This window comes from Natrix helvetica (genome assembly GCF_964273705.1).
Source record: "Natrix helvetica genome assembly, chromosome: 14".
In the NCBI taxonomy this organism is placed as follows: Eukaryota; Metazoa; Chordata; class Lepidosauria; order Squamata; family Natricidae; genus Natrix; species Natrix helvetica.
Genome location: NC_138564.1, coordinates 12,297,805 through 12,316,944, shown reverse-complemented (window position 1 = coordinate 12,316,944; position 19,140 = coordinate 12,297,805). Strand labels below are relative to the sequence as shown.

General features: G+C 49.9%; 1 protein-coding gene across 1 annotated transcript in view; it reads left to right on the top strand.

The window, feature by feature from the left end:
- Positions 1–19,140, top strand: part of POLE (DNA polymerase epsilon, catalytic subunit) — a gene marked incomplete at its 5' end in the record, with an annotated part of 59,282 nt that overhangs the window by 30,322 nt on the left and 9,820 nt on the right. Inside the window, 21 exons of the mRNA XM_081966537.1 lie at positions 412–514; positions 703–783; positions 1,608–1,730; positions 2,506–2,724; positions 3,423–3,632; positions 4,851–4,994; positions 6,260–6,400; positions 7,305–7,458; positions 8,390–8,496; positions 9,028–9,204; positions 10,209–10,432; positions 10,823–11,043; positions 11,202–11,406; positions 11,520–11,693; positions 12,622–12,747; positions 14,815–14,947; positions 15,302–15,476; positions 16,344–16,475; positions 17,328–17,521; positions 18,103–18,303; positions 18,603–18,728. Coding sequence (XP_081822663.1) covers positions 412–514; positions 703–783; positions 1,608–1,730; positions 2,506–2,724; positions 3,423–3,632; positions 4,851–4,994; positions 6,260–6,400; positions 7,305–7,458; positions 8,390–8,496; positions 9,028–9,204; positions 10,209–10,432; positions 10,823–11,043; positions 11,202–11,406; positions 11,520–11,693; positions 12,622–12,747; positions 14,815–14,947; positions 15,302–15,476; positions 16,344–16,475; positions 17,328–17,521; positions 18,103–18,303; positions 18,603–18,728 — 3,370 coding nt within the window. The remainder of the gene's footprint in view (positions 1–411; positions 515–702; positions 784–1,607; positions 1,731–2,505; positions 2,725–3,422; positions 3,633–4,850; positions 4,995–6,259; positions 6,401–7,304; positions 7,459–8,389; positions 8,497–9,027; positions 9,205–10,208; positions 10,433–10,822; positions 11,044–11,201; positions 11,407–11,519; positions 11,694–12,621; positions 12,748–14,814; positions 14,948–15,301; positions 15,477–16,343; positions 16,476–17,327; positions 17,522–18,102; positions 18,304–18,602; positions 18,729–19,140) is intronic.

Genomic DNA, 19,140 nt, shown 5'->3' with positions numbered 1-19,140 from the left:
GTAACGTGATTTATGACACAGACTGAGGGGAGGGAAGGAACGGGGGGGGGAGTTCAGAAGCAAGTAAAACAAAGCAGAGGTTTGACTGTGAGCAAAACTTGCCTAATGAAGCTATTAATACTGGCTTTTGTATTAAAACATTGGCTCGACTATCATGAATCAATTACGGCATCGTTAGGAAACGTGACAGGCAGTTATCAGCTGACATCAGTGAGGCAGAGGAACAGCTGGAGCCTGTTCCCAGTGTGCGCATGCGCAGAGTTGCCAGACGAAGGGAACAGCTAAAGAACAGGGGTCGACTTGGGAGTGAGGCTACAAGCGGATGATAAGCGGCCCCTCCCAAAGTCACGACGGGTCGGAGACGACTTTGCAACTAACCACAACCGCAATTCTGTTCTTCCTTCCACCCAGAGCCATCCCCCTGGCCATTTTCCAGGCCGAGCTCTCGGTGCGCAAGCATTACCTCCGGAAGTGGCTCAAAAGCCCTTCGCTGCAGGATTTCGACATCCGAACGGTAAGCAGATGAGGCCGAATTGAACGGGTTCGATCTGGTTACTGGTCCATATTCTCATGGCTTGTTGAAAAAAAACCGTGCTTCCCCAGGATTCCTGGAAGTGACTCCTGGTTGCCGCCGTGAATAACCAGAGCTTTAACTCGGGTGACCTGGTGGGCTTCATCGGGGGTTGCCTGTTTTATCCACAGATCCTGGACTGGGATTATTACATTGAAAGGCTGGGTAGCACCATCCAAAAGATTATCACCATTCCGGCAGCACTGCAGCAGGTAAGTTATACTTAGGAGTGAATCCTTGGGGAGTGGGGCCAGCCCCCCACGCCACTAAGTAGCAAAACAGAACAGAATGACAGGGTTGGAAGGGACCTTGGAGGTCTTCTAGTCCAACCCCCCTGATCCAGCAGGAGAGCAGGAGTCGGCCATGGCGGGTTGTCGAAAGACTTGGGTTTAGCTAGTCTAAAGAAAAGAAGTATTAGGGGGCGACATGATAGCAGTATTCCGGTATTTGGGGGGCTGCCCCAAAGAAGAGGGGGTCAATTTATCTTCCGAAGCACCTGAAGGCAGGGCAAGAAACAATGGATGGGAACTAATCAAGGAGAGAAGCAACCCGGAATGAAGGAGAAAATCAATCAGAATTAATCCGAATGCAGCTGGAAGAGACCTTGGAGGTCTTCTAGTCCAACCCCCTGCTGAAGCAAGAGACCCTATCCCATTTCAGACAGATGTCTGTCCAGGCTTTTCTTAAAAGCCTCCAGTGATAACCGCAACCCACAACTTCTGGTGGCAAGCTGTTCCACTGGTTAATTGTCCTCACCGTTAGGAAGTTTCTCCTTGGTTCTAAGTTGCTTCTCTCCTTGATTAGTTTCCATCCTTCGTTTCTTGTCTTGCCTTCAGGTGCTTGGGAAAATAACTTAAGCCCCTCTTCTTTGTGGCAGCTCTTCAAATATTGGAACCCTGCTATCAGGTGTCCCCGTCCTCCCACCCCCACCCCCAGTGACGTGATATAACCAACGTAAACGATGTGCCATCCTCACTGGAAAAGGGGAAAGAAATGAAAACCAAGAGGGAGGGCTAAATGTGAGGCTTCCTGACAGGTAAAGAATCCAGTGCCTCGTGTCCGTCACCCTGATTGGCTGCACAAGAAGCTGCTGGAGAAAAACGATGTGTACAAGCAGAAGAAAATCAGTGAGCTCTTTGCCAGCGAAGGCAAAAGACAGGTAAGATTACACACCTACAGTTCTCTGCCACAGCCTCTGGCCTGTGGGGCTTAGGTAAAGGTAAAGCTTCCCCTGGCACATCTGTGCCAGTCGTTCCCGACTCTAGGGGGCGGTGCTCATCTCCGTGCCAAAGCCGAAGAGCCAGCGCTGTCCGAAGACATCTCCGTGGTCATGTGGCCGGCATGACTCAACGCCAAAGGCGCACGGAACGCTGTTCCCTTCCCACCAAAGGTGGTCCCTATTTTCCTACTTGCATTTTTTACCTGCTTTCGAACTGCTAGGTTGGCAGAAGCTGAGATGAGTCACGGGAGCTTACTCCATTACGCGGCGCTAGGGATTTGAACCGCCGAACTGCTGACCTTCCGATCGGCAAGCTCAGCATCTTAGCCCCTGAGCCACCGCGTCCCATGTGGGGCTTAAGGGCAGGACAAAGACATGTCCCTATAGCAACAGCACTTACAGACCTATATACCGGACTTATATACCGGTGTTCAACAATATTCTGCTTTGATGTTTGGAGGACTGCTTTGATTGTAGGCATGTCTCAAAGACATTTTGCATTCGTTCCCAGGCCAGGCGTCCTCGAGGCGGTTAAATCTGGCCACTTGTCTTCCCCCCCCCCACCTTACAACCTTCTCCTCTCCACCTGCCCACCTTCCCCAATTTCCTCTTACACCCCCCCTCTCCCTCCAGTTATGCCAGGATGCCAGTCAACTGTAGCGAAGATGGCAGAGCTAACCTCTTTCATATAATCATCTTTGGGCTTTCCCTGTAGGTCTCCACTAACTTACCCAGGGAGAATACCCCGAATAGTCAGGTGGCCGATATGGAAGATTTTGGGGTCACCAAACCTCTGCAGCCAGTGCCCCCCATATCAAGCAAGCGTAAACGAATCCCCACGGCGGAGGAGAGCCAGCAGCAGTCCCAAGCTCTGGAGCTCACCCAGTCCTGGAGGGAGATCCTGGGACCCCCACCGCCCGTTGGCTCCACTAAGGTAAGTCACCTTCCTCAGGACTGCAACTGCATCGGAGAGCAGGCCGAAAGCTTCTCAGCCAATTAGCAGCAAGGGTTGCTTTGAGGTTGGGGCTGCCCCGCTGGGAAAGCCGTTGATCCCTTCACCCCTGAGATAGTTTCAGAAAAAGGAAGTTATTGCAGGTTTATCGCCATTGCTCAGATGGGCTTGGTTACCCCTGTGGAGAGCAGTTCCAACTCAAGGTGTATTGGGCATAGGGGTTGTGGCCTATTGGCCACCGACCCTTCCAGCAGCTGTACGGATTCAGCGCTCGCATCAAGGCAACCTGGGAGCTCCGAGGGGAAAGAGGGAATGGAGCTGTCAGAGAGAGAGAGAGAAACAGAGGCAGAGTCTGGGCCGTGGGTCAGCCCTTAGATGGAGAGTCAACAGGTCTGGAGGTGGGCTGATGAGGAAGAGGAGGAACAGCTGAGTCCAGTGCCTGATTAGCGAATGCGCAGAAGGCAGAGGAGAGGAGAGCAGTGGAAATCTACGGGACGGTCCTTGAGACAGAAGAGTTCCCCTCTCCACCCCCCTCCAGCCGGACCGCCAAGCTCCAAAGATTGGGTACCTCTGGTCTAGGTGAAATGTTTTAGGTGCCTGAGCTCAAGCACCTGAGACTGCTTTGCAGCTCCCTGTCGCCCCTCCCAACCGCTGCCTCCGTCTGCTTTGCTCCGCCGCAGGACGAGCGCCTTCTCTGGCTGCGCTACCATAAGAAGAAGTGGGAGCTGCAGGCCCGACAACGCCAGGAGCGCCGGAAGAGGCGGAGGCTGGCCAACGGAGAAGCAGCCCCCGGGGGCGGAGTGATCCGGGCCGGGCCCTCCAAGGGGCTGAGCAATTTCCTGCGCAAGACTGCGCGGAGTATCCTTGACATGCCGTGGCAAGTAGTCCAGGTATGGGCACCCTCCCTGCCGAGGACGGTGGGCACGTAAGCTACGACGTTCAGTGCGGGCAGCGCTGCTTATACGGTGACCTGATAATCCTCTAGCTATGTTGTACTTCGATTCCCAGAATCTTTTGCGGGACAAAACAGAATTCCCGTCTACCCCATCACGATGGGAGCCGTCCTGTGATTGAAGGGCCAAGAGTCCCCGGAGCAGAGCTTAAGTTGGAATTCCTAAGAGCATTCCTTCTTTTTCTTTGCTCCCATTTTTACTCCGGTGCAAAATTCGGATTATTCTTCCTTAGACTCTGATTGCCTTTCACAAGGGGCAATACCCTTAACCAAGGATCACCAACCTTTCGGACCTCATAATTTTAAATCCCACAGACCACTAGTAGGATCTGCCTAATGACTGGCTGGGTGGGTGTGGCTAAGTGGTCATGTGACTGGGTGGGTGTGGCCAACTCAATGTCACTCACATCGAGGGGCTTTGCCTTCTCTACTCGCCCCTCCTTGCCTGCCCACCCGGGCTCCTTAGGGCCCCAACAGGGAGCAGTTGCTGGAGCGAAGCAGCCCCCAGGAGAAAGAGTTGGCAAAAGAGCTCAGTTCAAATCGGATCTGACTGAGAAGGTGGCTCAGAAGAAGCTCCTCACTGAGGTCTAGGAGCATAGGCTTTCCAAGCAGAGGGAGGACCTGCGGGAGTGCAAGGCCAGGTCCTGGCGCCTGGAGGCTCAGCGGGCTGAGATGGTCAGCCAGTTCCAGGCCATGATGCAGTCCCACTGGAACGAGGCCCTCCGGCTCTTCGCCCAAAGCCCCGTACCACTAGGAGGCCAAAGCAGACCCCAAGTCAGAATTTCTGCCCCCCCCCCTCCGACCACGCAAAAAGACCCCGAAAGGGGAGACTCTCTGCAGCAACACAAGTGGTCATTGCACATATCTGGCCCAGGGGTCCTCAAACTACTGAGGACCCCTGATTTAATGCAATATAAAAAAATGCAAATAATTTTTCTGCAGGCCACCAAATTTTTCTCATGGACCACCAGTTGGTGACCGCTGCCCTAAACTGCTCACATTTCTTTTCCTTGCTAGCATTTGTAGCATCTTGAGAAAACAATCCGAGCGTCTTTTGCCTTTTTTCCCCGAGGATTCCCCTTTGGAGTTGACAAAAATCACGATTTTCCTCTTGATTGGAGACCTGGTCCTTATCCCCCTTTTCCCCCCCTGCCAGATTGCCGAGACTGGCCAGCCAGGCCTCTTCAAGCTATGGGCTGTAATCGGAAGCGATCTCTACTGCCTGAAACTGAACGTCCCACGTATCTTCTACATCAACCAGCGCATCCCTAAACCGGAAGAGAGCACCGTCTACAAAAAGGTACCTTAAACTCCAGGAGCAGAACGATCCAGTGCATTAATTTCCCATCTCTTCTCGAATTGTCCTTGTGGGAAGGCTCCTCCGACAAGCCAAGTTGAGGGAGAAGCCAGGTTCACTTAGCAACTGTCTGGCTAATTTTAATGACGGCAGCGATTCCGTTAATAAATGTGGCAGGAAAAGTTGTAACAATGGGGCAAAGCTCACTCGTCTCGCATAGCAACATCCACTTTGGGCTCAGTTGGTGTAAGTTGAGGACCACCTTAGCAATTAACTGATTTAAACTGAAGAGACCCAGATTTTTTTGAAAAAGAAGAGCTTAGCTCCTTTCCTAAGAACCAAACACATGCAGATCCTGAGCGGTGGGTTCGTTCCACAGGCAGGTAGATTTGTACAGGGAAAAGCCAATTTAGAATAGAAATAGAAATAATAGAATAGAATAGAATAGAGAAAAAGAATCGAATAGAATTCAATTCTTTATTGGCCAAGTGTGATTGGTCACACAAGGAATTTGTCTTTGGTGCAGATGCTCTCAGTGTACATAAGAACAAAAATACATTCATCAGGAATCATAAGGTACAAGACTTAATGATAATCCTAGGGTACAAATAGGCAATCAGGAAACAATATCAATATGAATAGAAAAGAATAGGAATAGAATAGAATATAGAAGAGACTATAGAATAGAATAGAGAGAAAGAATAAAACAGAATAGTAGAGAAAAAGAATAGAATAGAATAGAATAGAATAGAATATAGAAAAAGAATAGAATAGAATTAGAATTCTTTCCTGGCCAAGTGTGATTGGACAAACAAGGAATTTGTCTTTGTTGCAGATGCTCTCAGTGTACACAAAAAGACAAGATACATTCGGTAAAAGAATCATAAGGAACAGCAATTAATGATAGTCATAAGGTACCAATAAGCAATCAGGAAACAATATAAATCATAAGGATAACAAGCCACAAAGTTACAGTCCTGCAGTCATAAGTGGGAGGAGATGGACGATAGGAATGATGAGAAGACTAATAGTAACGCAGCCTTAGTGAATGGTTTGACAGTGGTGAGGGAATTACTTATTTAGCAGAGTGATGGCGTTCGGGGAAAAACTGCTTGTGTCATGTTGTTTTGGTGCTCTATAGCGTCGTTTTAAGGATAGGAGTTGAAACAATTTACCATCCTAAAGGGATCAAATTGATTAAACTCTCCATCCCTTCAGGGCATAAACAGAAGAGATCTCCTCCTGAGCTCCCCCTGTTCTCTTGGCAGGTGAATCGAATTCTTCCTCGTTCCGGCTTGGCCTTCCACCTGTACGAGTACTCCGTGCCTGAAGACATGTACCTGGAGCACGTCAATGAGATCAACGCCAGCCTCTCTGCTCCAGACATTGAGGGGGTTTACGAGACCCAGGTAATGCCTTGATCAAAATTGGAAAAGGGGGAGGAGAGCCAAGGTGAGCAGATCGACAGGCGACAAGTTGGCGTCTTCCACTGCCACACCAGCCAAAAGCGCTTGCAATAATACTTGTGTGATTTCAGAAACCTTTTTTTTTAGCCTAGAGGAAACTATATCTAATCTCCCACTAACCTACGCACATGTTAAGTAAGTAAGCTCCCCGTTAGGAGAGCGAGTGTGCAGAGAAGCGTAATGAGAGTGGTATGGAAGACCACGCACAAACCAGCATACAGGGACACTGAACAGTATAAAAATATAGTAGTTTACTATGTGGAAATATAGAGGTATTCAGAGTTCAGTTTACAGTCCAAGTCATACACGGTTCAGTCAAATAATCAGTCTAGCACACAAAACAGCTAACAGTAGCAAAACATAGTACCTCACAATACACCGATCAGCGTCTAACAAACAGAGAGCTAGCAGTCATTCTGGCTGCTTGAGGTAACAGCAACCCAATCACATCTCTCTAGCATTTAAAGTAACAGATACATTTGTTACAATCATGGCTTATATACGTTGCCAGGCCAAGACTAGGGTTACATCCCTAACAGCACAGATACTAAGTGATTTTTTTTCCTGTATGGCTCTTATCAGTTCTCGCAACATCGTGGAGTCATTTGGGTCTATTCTTCTTCCCTTAAACATTGCTCCAGTTAATGGAGGAGCGTGGACATAAATCCATTTATTTATGCACAGCTCTGTTGAGATCCAGTCACAGCATTTCAATCGTGGTAGAAATCTGGGCTTTGACTGGATCGCTGCGGCTCCTGGATTGTTTTTCTTTTTCAACCATTGTGTTGTAAATTTGTTGGTCTGCTCGGGACTTTTGTCCTGTGGCATGATCCACTCTCTTTCCCAGGTGCCGTTGCTCCTGCGTGCCCTGATTCAGCTAGGCTGTGTCTGCATGGTAAACAAGCATTTGGTGAGGCACCTGAGCGGCCGGGAAGCTGAGACCTTCGACCTGGAGCACCTAGAGAGGCAGTCTCTGGCACAGTTCAGCTACCTGGAGCCAGGTAGGTGTCAACCCTGAAGCTGTCCTAACTGAAGCCGTTTTTGTCCACTTCAGCGTTTCCACACTGGAGTTGAGAGCCAGGGAGGGAGGATGTGAGATAGAGGGATTTTTGTAGCCAAAACAAAATGCTTTCTCTTGGGAACCAAGGTCATTTTCACACCTGGTCAGAAGAAGGCGGAGTAATGGCCCACCCGGTTGTCAGACTGAACGTTGATTGGACCATGGGACTGGTTGTTTTGGTAGAAAGTAGAAAAACTTTTAATGAGGTGAAAGCCGCAGTGTCAGGGTTCCAAATAGCATCCAAAATTAAATCAGAGTTGGAGGGAAAGGATTCCTCAGAGCTCCAATTTATTAAGAGAGCCGAATCAGAAAGCTTCCCGGTTTTCCCCACCCAGTTGAAAGTTCAAGATCTTGCCCCCACACCCAACAAGTCCATCCCATGGTCCAATCTCCCACTGCCACGATGACAGATTCCACCCATCCAGGTGCAGAAACAAAGATGACCTTGAGTTTTTAAGAAGAATGTTGTTATGGCTACATATCACCCAACTCCATACAATCCCCCCTTACCATTTTCCCACCATAGAAAAGGCATAGCAGAATCATAGAAAGTGTGGCAGACCAAAGACCCAAAAGAAAAGAGGGCTGCAGGCTTGACACGCAGGGGTTTTCAGAGTCGGTTTTCACCAGCTATGCGCCAGTGTGATATTGCCAAGAGAAGCATTCTTTGAGAAACTCCCGAGTGCTTCGGACTCTCATTTGCCATGGATTCATTACTTGGAACCCTGACATTAAACTCTGAAAACTCCCACGGTTTCCACATGATTAAAAGCAAAAGTACAGGAACCCTGACAACATAGGGGAGGCTGATCTGTACCACAGCCGCGGGAGTACTGATTTCCATCTAACGCACGGCTCCTTTCTGTGTCTAGGGAGTATCCGGCACATCTACCTCTATCACCACTCCCAGGGCAGCAAGGCGTTGCTTGGCCTCTTCATCCCCTCCCAGCGCAAAGCCTCCATCTTTGTGCTTGATACAGTAAGTTCAAGAGTGGGGAGGGAAAGGGAGAAGATTGGGGTCCTGTGTTTTGGGGGTTTCTTTCTCCTAATCTCTCTGCCCCGGTTAGATATTTTAGAATAAAATGTGTCACGGCTGCCTCCAAAGAAGATTGCTTTGTTCGTGTTTTCTTTTGTTTCCATTTGTGGGCACATTCTATATATATCAAATTGATATATAAATATATATATAAAATCCCAGTAAGGGTATGGCTAGCTGATGAGAGCTAAATAGCTTGAAATAGATCTATACTAGTCTCCCTTTATTTATTTATCAGCACAAATACAACACACACATATGTATGTATGTATGTATGTATGTATGCATGTATGTATACAAAGCAGAATTTAATCCAGAAATTAATCCTGGAAGTCTCAGTCTCCCCCTCTCCCCAAAAATCTGTGTTTTGAAAACACAGACTGACGTCGGAGTGCCCCGCTCCCTTGAGTCCCTGCCTCGGGTCCTTCCTTCCTGCAGCTCAGCCCACTCTCTTGGGTCACCCCTTTGCCTTAGGTGCGCAGTAATCAGATGCCAAACCTCAACAGCCTGTATTCTGCTGAGCATGCTGCCATGGTAGAGAAAGTGGGCCGAGAGCTGCTGCCCCCGGACAAGCACGTCTTCGAAGTCCGCGCCGAAACGAACCTCAAGAGCATCTGCAGGGCGCTCCAGCGCCTCCTGATGGGCTACAAGGTAAGGAAGTGAACCCCCAAAGCCCTTGCAGTCTTCCTCTTCCGACAAAGCACCTGCAAAGTGACGGTTCAGGGGTTTGGCTGTTGAGGTTGATCTCCTGCCCTGGGCCTCTGGCTCGTTTCCCTCCCCTCTTCCTAGAGCCCTATTTCAATGCAAACTTTCTCCCGATCTGGGGCCGCGATCGGCAATCCGATCCCTCTGCGGCGGCTCCCTCTTGCTCAAAATATGCCTCACAACCGCCAATGTGTGACACCCGCCTGCACTCAATTGATTGAGCTTTTCGACCCTCGGCAGGCTGATATGTGCAGCGTTATCTTCATTTTAGACATCAAAAGATTTTTGTGGTGTTTTCTTTTCTGTGGGGATCAGACCCAAATGGCACTTTTGAGTGCTTAAGATTGCCGAGCCCTGTTCTGGGGCTTCGTTTTCATGCTTTGCAGGGATCCCTACAAAAACCCTGTTGGGAAAATAGATCCTCTCAGACTACAAAGAGTTACGGTTAATCCTCGGCTTACGACCACGACAGAGCCCCAAATGTCTCTCGCTAAGCCAGACATTTGTTAATCGAGCCTCGCTCCCTTTCCACGACGTTCCGTGCCATGCCAGTTAAGCGAGTCGCTGCAATGGATGAGTTAGCAACCCGATCGTTCAGTGAATCTGGCTTCCCCATTGTCAGAGGGTCACCAAAGGGGACCCCGTGGCCTTGGGACCCTAACGACTGTCGTACGTACGAGTCAGTTTGCCAAGCTCGCGGTTTGTGCATCACGTGGCCAGGGGGATGCTACGAAGGTTGCAAGAGTCCTTGAGTCACTTTTATTTGCAACGCTGTTGTAACTTACAACGGCCCCTAAAACGAACCGCTGTATTCGTTCAGGTTGCTGGGAGCCGAGGGGAAAAATACCTGTGGTTCAGGATCTCGCCACACTGATTGCCTTTCTCCTGTTGCCTCACCAAAATTCTCACACCTCCCATCCTCTTAAGGGCGTGTATCTTGTCTGCCACAGGATGAACGTCGGGGCCCGACCCTCGTCGCTGTGCAGTCTAACTGGGATTTGAAGCGGCTGGCCAGTGGCATGCCCGTTCTGGAGGAGTTCCCCCTGGTTCCTGTCCACGTGACGGACGACATCAACTACAGCATATTGGACTGGCAGCGCTACGGTGCCTGCCACTTGATCCGCCACTACCTCAAGCTGGATATGTGTCTGTCTCAGGCCTTTGACATGAGCCGGTGAGCCTTGTGGAACTGTTCGGACCGAGGCTTCTGGAGAGCCTGAAGCCAACTCCTTGTCCCGGCAAAAAACCCTTTTATTAATTGGCTGTGAATTCTGCTCATTCACCTCCGGCAAAGTCTTTCAAGGGAGGATTTACGGTCACAGACCTTCTCTGGCTTGGAGAGCTGCCAGGCCGAGATCTGCAAAACTAGGCAAGGAGCCTCGGAGAGTCACGAACCAATGAAGCGAACTAATGGCCTCCTGCAAACTCCACTCCCCTTTTGCTCCCCTTTTATTTCCTCATTGTCCCCCTGTGGCCTTACTCCCAAGTCGACCCCTGTTCCTTAGACGGGGGAATACCCGTACAAACTATTTTAGCAAGCTATTTTGCTCTCCTCCCTCCCTAGGTATTACCACCTACCTGTCGGGAACCTTCCGGATGACGTCTCCATCTTCGGCACGGACCTTTTTTTCTCTCGCCATCTCCATCGCCACAATCACCTCCTTTGGCTCTCGCCCACCTCCCGCCCGGACATGGGGGGCAAGGAGGCAGACGACAGCCGCCTGGTCATGGAGTTCGATGAAAGGGCCGCCGTGGAGATCAACCATCCGGGCTGCTATTCCACAGGTGAATGACGGACGGACGGAAATCCTGCAGGCCAAAGATCCTAAAAGGAATATGACTGCAGGCCTGGCACATAAACAATATCATTATTTGCCCCGTCAGAGTTCAACCAGATTGATCATTTCGTGAAGGTTTTTTTCTCTTTGCCCCCCTCCCTGCAGTGTGTGTGGAGCTGGACATCCAGAACTTGGCCGTGAACGCCATCTTGCAGTCCCACCGCATCAACGACATGGAAGGGGCCTCCAGCCTCTGCGTCAGCTTCGACGTGATCCAGCAGGCCTCGCTGGAGGACATGGTCACGGGCAACCAGGCGGCCAGCGTCCCCGCCAGCTACGACGAGGCCGCCCTCTGCTCTAACACTTTCAGGTGGGGCTCGTTCCGCCGGCCCTCCGGGTGATAAGAGGTAGCTCACCTGGGGAGTGTAGAGCGAAGGATTTCTTCTTCTTTTTCTCCTCCCCCCCCCCCCTGTTCCTATGCAGGATCTTGAAGAGTCTGGTGGTGGGCTGGGTGAAGGAGATCACGCAGTACCACAATGTCTATGCCGACAACCAGGTGATCCACTTCTACCGCTGGCTGCGCTCCCCGACCTCCCTGCTCTATGATCCAGCCCTGCACCGAATGCTTCATGGCATGATGAAGAAGCTCTTCCTGCAGTGAGTCTTCCCTGGGCAAAGTAGACTGGCATTTCTCAGGTCCTAAAGCTTCCCTTAGACTGGCATCTCTTAGCTCTAAAGCTTCCTTCAGACTGGCATCTCTTAGGCTTAAAGCCTTCTTTAGACTGGCATCTCTTAGCTCTTAAGCTTCCCTTAGATTGGCATTTATTAGCTCTTAAATTTCCCTTAGATTGGCATTTGTTAGGCCTAAAGCTTCCCTTAGATTGGCATTTATTAGCTCTTAAGTTTCCCTTAGATTGGCATTTATTAGCTCTTAAGTTTCCCTTAGATTGGCATTTGTTAGCTCTTAAGTTTCCCTTAGATTGGCATTTATTAGCTCTTAAGTTTCCCTTAGATTGGCATTTATTAGCTCTTAAGTTTCCCTTAAACTGGCATTTGTTAGCTCTTAAAATTCCCTTAGATTGGCATTTATTACCTCTTAAGTTTCCCTTAAACTGGCATTTGTTAGGCCTAAAGCTTCCCTTAGACTGGCATTTGTTAGCTCTTAAGTTTCCCTTAAACTGGCATTTGTTAGGCCTAAAGCTTCCCTTAGACTGGCATTTGTTAGCTCTTAAGTTTCCCTTAAACTGGCATTTGTTAGGCCTAAAGCTTCCCTTAGACTGGCATTTGTTAGCTCTTAAGTTTCCCTTAAACTGGCATTTGTTAGGCCTAAAGCTTCCCTTAGACTGGCATTTGTTAGCTTTTAAGTTTCCCTTAGATTGGCATTTGTTAGGCCTAAAGCTTCCCTTAGACTGGCATTTGTTAGCTTTTAAGTTTCCCTTAGATTGGCATTTGTTAGGCCTAAAGCTTCTTTCAGATTGGCATCTCAGATTTAAAGCTTGACTGGCGTTTGTTAGGTTTAAAGCTTCCCTTAGACTAGCCTGTAGCGGAGAAAAAAATAGAAGTACATTACATTTACCTCCCCCAGGTTGGTGGCAGAATTCAAGCGGCTGGGCTCCGTGGTCATTTACGCCAATTTCAACCGTATCATTCTGTGCACCAAGAAGCGCCATATCGAAGACGCCCTGGCCTACGTCGAGTACATCACCAACAGGTACGTCTGTCATGGAATCAGGTTGGCACAGCTCTCCTCACCCAGGTCCGTTGTTAGGAAGGGAGATTGTTAAGTGACCGTGAAAAACAGATGATGCTTTGCGCCCCACCGTGCAATTCAATAAAGGAGGCGATTCTGGAAAATTTGGGACGTTTTTCACAATAACGGCCGTGGTTTTTGTCAGGAAAAGGGCATGGATAGCGTTCAGGAGTCTTATAGAGTGCTTTTGGGGGCTGGGGGGGACAAAATTGAGCAAACAACGTGCCGTTTCTTGCTCATTTCTGCCCTCCCCAGTCCCCAGGAGCACACTGAAAGCCTCCTAAAGGCTATGCACGGCCGTTTTGGTGAAGGGGGCAAGGTTTTAAGAGGCAAAACAAATACTGCATTTGGTGTATAAGGCGCACCCAGATTTTCAGTCTCTTTTTTTGCGGGGAAAAGGTGCATCTTTATGCTCCAAAAAGAAAAAAATAGTAGGTTGGGAGCAAGAACATCATTCTACCATCTTTGCCCCTTCTGACACCTGTCCCTTCGTTATCCTCCAGCCCCTGTTTTTTCTCCCCTTCTCATATCTCCTCAGCACTTTCCTGGAAGCATTAGCGAAATTATGATTTAATGGACTCTTATCTGATATCTCCGGGGGGAAGGCTCAGCTCGAGTTGTCTGTTGCGCTGAAGTCCAATTATATCAAGATTTATGCTGTTATGGTGGGTCTAGCCAGACAGCCAGGCTTTCAGGCTGGATTTGGCATTTTTATCCCTCTATCAAAAGTGCCTCCCAAGAAGCCGGGATAGACAGAGGGGCTTAAATACATACGCACAAGTGTGCACTCACCTCTTCCAGTTCTTAACTGGTGTTGCCCATCGTACGCATCAAGTTCTTTCCAAAAGCCTAGGGCAGGGGACAGCAACCCGTGGCTCTGGAGCTGCATGTGGGTCTCTCATCCCTCTGCTGCGGCTCCCTGTCGCTCAAAATGTGGGTCGCAACCCCCAATGTGCGACACCCGCCGTGAGCTTTCCGACCCCCGGTAGATTTTGTGGCTCCTGGCGTTTTCTTTTCTGTGGGAAACAGATCCAGATGTTTAAGGTTGCCGACCCCTGGCCTAGGATGTCCTAATGGATCGTCGTAGAACAGGTAGACCCGCGACCACAATTGAGCCCAAAATGTCAAGTGACACATTTGCTAAGTGAGTTTTGCCCCGCTTTGCGACCTTTCTTGCCGCCGTTAAGTGGATCGCTGCTGGTGGATCAGTCAGTAAAGATCTCAGATTCTCCTTCAGAGTCATGGACCAAGGAAAGTAATGATCTTCGGCATGGTGGGAAAGTTACCCCTTAGGGAAGTGGGGCAGCTCTTCCACGTTAGGAAGGGGGTAAAGAACTTCGTTTCTCCTTTTGAAAGCAGAGATCACGCAGTAGTGGCCATCTTTTTGGAGCCGTGGTGGCACAGTGGCTAAAATGTAGTATTGCAGGCTAATTCACTGCTCGCTGCCAGGAGTTCGATCCTGACCGGCTCAGGGCTGACTCAGCCTTCCGTCCTTCTGAGGTTGGTAAAATGAGGACCCAGATTGTTGGGAGCAAGAGGCTGACTCTGTAAACCTCTTAGGGGATGTAAAGCACTGTGAAGCGATATATAAATGCTATTAAGTCCCCTGGCGGCACCGTGGTTAGAATGCAGCATTGCAGGCTAACTCTGAACGCTGCCACCAGTTCGATCCTGACCGGCTGAAGTTTGACTTGACCTCCAATTCCTTCTGAAGTCAGTAAAATGAGGACCCAGATTGTTGGGGGCAACATGCTGAATCTGTAAAACCGCTTAGAGAGGGCTGTAAAGCACCGTGAAGCGGTATATAAGTACTATTAAGAGTTGTGGTGGTAGCGCAGTGGTTAGAATGCGGTATTGCAAGCGAATTCTGCCGACTGCCAGCAGTTCGATCGTGACCGGCTCATGGTTGACTCAGCCTTCCCTCCTTGTGAAGTCAGTAAAACAAGGATGCGGATTATTGGGGCCAAGAGAGGGCTGTAAAGCGGTATATAAGTCTTATTGCTACGGCTATCTTTTTTTCCCTTCCAGCATCCATTCGAAAGAACTCTTCCACTCACTGGCCATTTCCTTTTCCTGCTGCTGGGAGTTTTTGCTGTGGATGGACCCCACCAATTACGGTGGGATCAAGGGCCAAGAGCCGTCCCGGACCCACTCTGAAGAGGTAAAGGGCCAGCAAGGAAAGAGTCTCTGGTGATACCGTGAAAAGTTTGGCTCTTCACACAGGATTAGGGTCAGGAAACAAAATGACAGTCCCCTTTGGATTGTTGTAGTTGTTGTTGTTGTGGGAGCTTCATCCCTGGAGGCTTTGAAGAAGAGACTGGACTGCCATTTGTCAGAAATGGAGTAGGGTCTCCTGCTTGGGCGGGGGGTTGGACTAGATGACCTACAAGCTCCCTTCCAACTCTGTTAATCTAATATCTAAGGGGCAAGAGCAAGGAAAAACACAAGAGGGGAGAAATTGGGGAAGAAGCCGTTGTGCAAAGAGAACTCTTGATTGTCACTCATTGAAACACAGGCGACGAGTAAACAGACAGCAGATGTAGCCAACGAGGAAGAGGAAGAAGAAGAGGAAGAAGAAGGTGACTTAGGAGAAAACAGTATAGAGAACCGTCTGGAAAACAACTGGAACATCATGCAGTATTTGCCACAGGCAGCTTCCTGTCAGAATTACTTCCTTATGATTGTGTCCGGTAAGTTTCTGCGGATGTGCAGGTTTTTTAGAATCTCAGCATCTGGGATGAGATCACATTCCTTTCTCGGAGAGTCAAGGACATTTTGCCCCGCACCTGGAGGGGTGTGACTGGGAGGCATCTCCGGTTGGGACAGTGCTCTAATTGGACCACGTGATGGTCATGTGGGTGCTGGCCAGGGGTTTGGACTTTGGGTTGGGTGGGGTCAGGTTTCTGAAAGATGCCCTAATTAATTCATGAGCCCCGAGCCAAGTTTCAAAAGAAAACCAGTCATTTATGAAGAACACCATTTCGGCAATCTAACCTCATTTGAATTATGGCTGAACTTTGCCCCCGTTTCTCCCCTAATCACATTCTCCAACGAGGTAGTAATCTGAGATCCGACCCTAGCCGAAGGTACCTGTGGAATGCGCTCCCCCCCCCCCCTTGCCTCATCGTGGCAACTTATAACAAACACGCCAAGGCTTTACGAGTTGACACCTGGAAGCTTTCAGATTCGAGTTTTCCCAGATGTGCCAATATGACACCTGGAATAAAATGAAACTTTGAGGAACTTCGAGCCTCTTCGGAGTTTTCTTTCGTTGGGGGCGTTAGTTGGAATACTGGCATGAAACCTGAATCCCACTTTACAACGGTCGTTCTCCCCGAACCTCGGGATGCTGTCCAGGATCCTGAGCCCCCCAACGTCGACCCGAATCCAGGTGGCGCAAAGACTCAGGGAAGATGGAGGTCTCAACGACTGCAATCCCACTTCCCAAATTGTGATTGAGGGCCTATATATTCCGTCTCCCAGAAGAGGCAGAGGGTTTGAGGAAGGGGCTCAAACCGTCGCTTGGCGTTTCACCCTTCTGGCTATTTCTTCCCCAGCGTACATCGTGGCTGTTCACCACAGCATCAAGGAGGAAATGAAGCGGAATATTTCCGGAAGCACCCCAGTCAGGAGGAGAACCAGCAGCCAAGCCTCCCAGCAGGCTGCAGGGGAGACGGGCACCATGCCAGGTGAATGCCCCCGGGCTCCTTGCTCCCATCCGTTTAAGCCAAGTAACAGGCAGTTGGCCGAGTGCCAGAGAGTTGCTTCGTTAAGCATTTGAATGAACACAATTAGAGGGCTGGAGGCTAAAACATACAAAAGAAAAGATGACTATTGATTGAACTTAAGACTCTTCCCTCACCTGGACAGAAATGTCTTCTGCACCCTGAAGAAAGCATAAAGTGTGGGGCATTTTGGAGTGGGGTGGGGGTTTGTCTTTCTCTATACTGGCTGTCTACCTCCCCATCATTGATGGCCGTGTCTGCTTGCTTCCATCCCTGGTCCAGAATGCGGCTGCGCGGGTTATCATGGGGGTACCCATGTTACACCCCTTTTAGGCGGCCTGCACTGGTTGCCGGTTGTTTTCCGGGTGCGATTCAAGGTATTATGACCTTTAAAGCGCTCCATGGCTTAGGCCCAGGGTATCTGCGAGACCACCTACTGCCACCAGTAGCCTCCCACCGTCCAGTACGATCCCACAGAGTTGGCCTCCTCAGGGTGCCGTCGGCCAGACAGTGCCGGCTGGCGACCCCCAGGGGGAGAGCCTTCTCTGTGGGAGCGCCTTCCCTCTGGAATGAGCTGCCCCCGGAGCTTCGCATAATCCCCGACCTCCGGTCCTTCCGACGCGCCCTAAAAAGTTGGCCTGGCCTGTTAATTTTACCTAATTTTTAAAATGTTATTGTTATATTAATTGGGTTTGTTTTTTTGGATACTTATCTAATTTCCTTTTAACTTTTGTGATATGTGTTTTTTAATGTTGTACGCCGCCCTGAGTCCTTTGGGAGAAGGGCGGCATATCAATCCAATCCAATCCCTTCTAGGCGCCATTGCTTTCTCGCAGGAGTACGTCTCCAACGAGCTGACCCAAAGCTTTTTCACCATCACTCAGAAGATCCAAAAGAAAGTCACGGGTTCTCGCCACACCACAGAGCTCTCCGAAATGTTTCCCTCCCTGCCTGGCTCACATCTGACACTCCACAATCCCGCCCTGGAGTTCATCAAACATGTCTGCCAGGTAAGGGAGTCCCCTGGAAGGTCTATGCGGGAGGAGGAGGAAGAGGAGGGGCTGGAGTGGACAGAGCAATAAGGAAGTGAATCTAAAGATAAAACCAGAAACATTTTTTTGGGGAGGTTAAGCGGAAAAAGACTAGGAAAAGAAATTGGAGCTTTTATATCCTATGTGTTGACGGCGATAAGATGACTTTGTGCACATAAATGGGATTTCGATCCCCAGCATGGAAGAACGGTTGCAAAAACTGAGTTGGAGTTTGCAGAGATGGCTGAATTGACTGCTTTGATTTAAAGGGGAAAAAACACAATTACTTTTTGCTTCTGCTTGTAAACCACTTCTGGACTTTGTGCTCGAGGTGGGGAAAGAATGAAACTTTGATTTTGGGTTTCCCCAATTAGATCGATCTGAAATGTGTATTTTCTTTCCCCCCATTCGGAGTTTCCTTTGGTCTTTGAAGCCAGAAACTCCCCCCCCCACCTCTGTCCTCTTCTCCCCCTTCTTGTCTTTGCTAGTCCTGCTTATGTCCTGAGCTCAAGATAAAAATGCCCCCCCCCCACCTGAAGAACTCCTCCTCTCTTCCCCAGGTGCTCTCTCTGGACGCCAACATCGCCAACCAGGTGCAGAAGCTGAAGCGCGACCTCCTGCGTCTCATCGATGTGGGGCAATTCTCCGAGGAGGCCAACTTCCACGACCCCTGCCGCTCCTACGTCCTCCCGGAGGTCATCTGCAGAAACTGCAACTTTTGCCGGGACCTGGATCTCTGCAAGGACCCTGCTCTCTTTCAGGTACCCTTGCAGACCCCCTGCTGCTGCTGCTGCTCCCCCCTGCTCCCCCTTCCGGGAATGTTCTACATGCCAGCCCACCATTCGTGCAAGTTAAGTTGCCCGCATGCGCATTTCGCACTCGTGCAGCCCGGTTTCTCCCTCCACCTGGTCTCCAAGCCACCAAGGTTAGGGCCCGCTGCATTATTGGGCTCTCGTTCCGTGGCCCTTCCTCCGTTGCGGTGAGCCCTTCCCCTGCGGGCCCCCTCCCCCCTCTTTCTCCTTCAAAGCCCACCCACTCGGTGCCCCTTCCCCTCTTCCAGAAGGACTCCCCGCTGCCCAGCTGGCTGTGCTCCAATTGCCAGTCGCAGTACGATTCGGATGCCATCGAGATGGCTCTGGTGGAAGCCCTGCAGAAGAAGCTGATGGCCTTCACCCTGCAAGATCTGGTGAGGAGGGGGTGGGGTCAGTGCTCCCCCTGGGTGGGAGGCCCACCCGCGTGGATGGCTCTGAAGCACCCGACTCGCCCCGCCTGCTGTCCCTTAAGGAGATCCATGTTTAGCAAGTAGTCCTGCGAGGCGGAATAGCAGATATTCTGTAATCGGCAAACCACCTTTCTCCCCATCCTTAAAACTCCATCACCATCGCCCTGTTCTAGGATGGGGAGAATTAGAAGATGAAGAAGCTTCTTAGAAGACAAATAAAGTCCAATTGCCTCTTGAAAAAGCACCTTTGGAACAACCAGGACCTGGACAACGGAGAGACTCCATAGATATTTATATTCCTTGCAGGCAGCTGGTCATTTGCAAGACGTTTCTCTTCTCCTCCAAGAAGCTTCTTCAGCTCGGACCGGATGGTGGG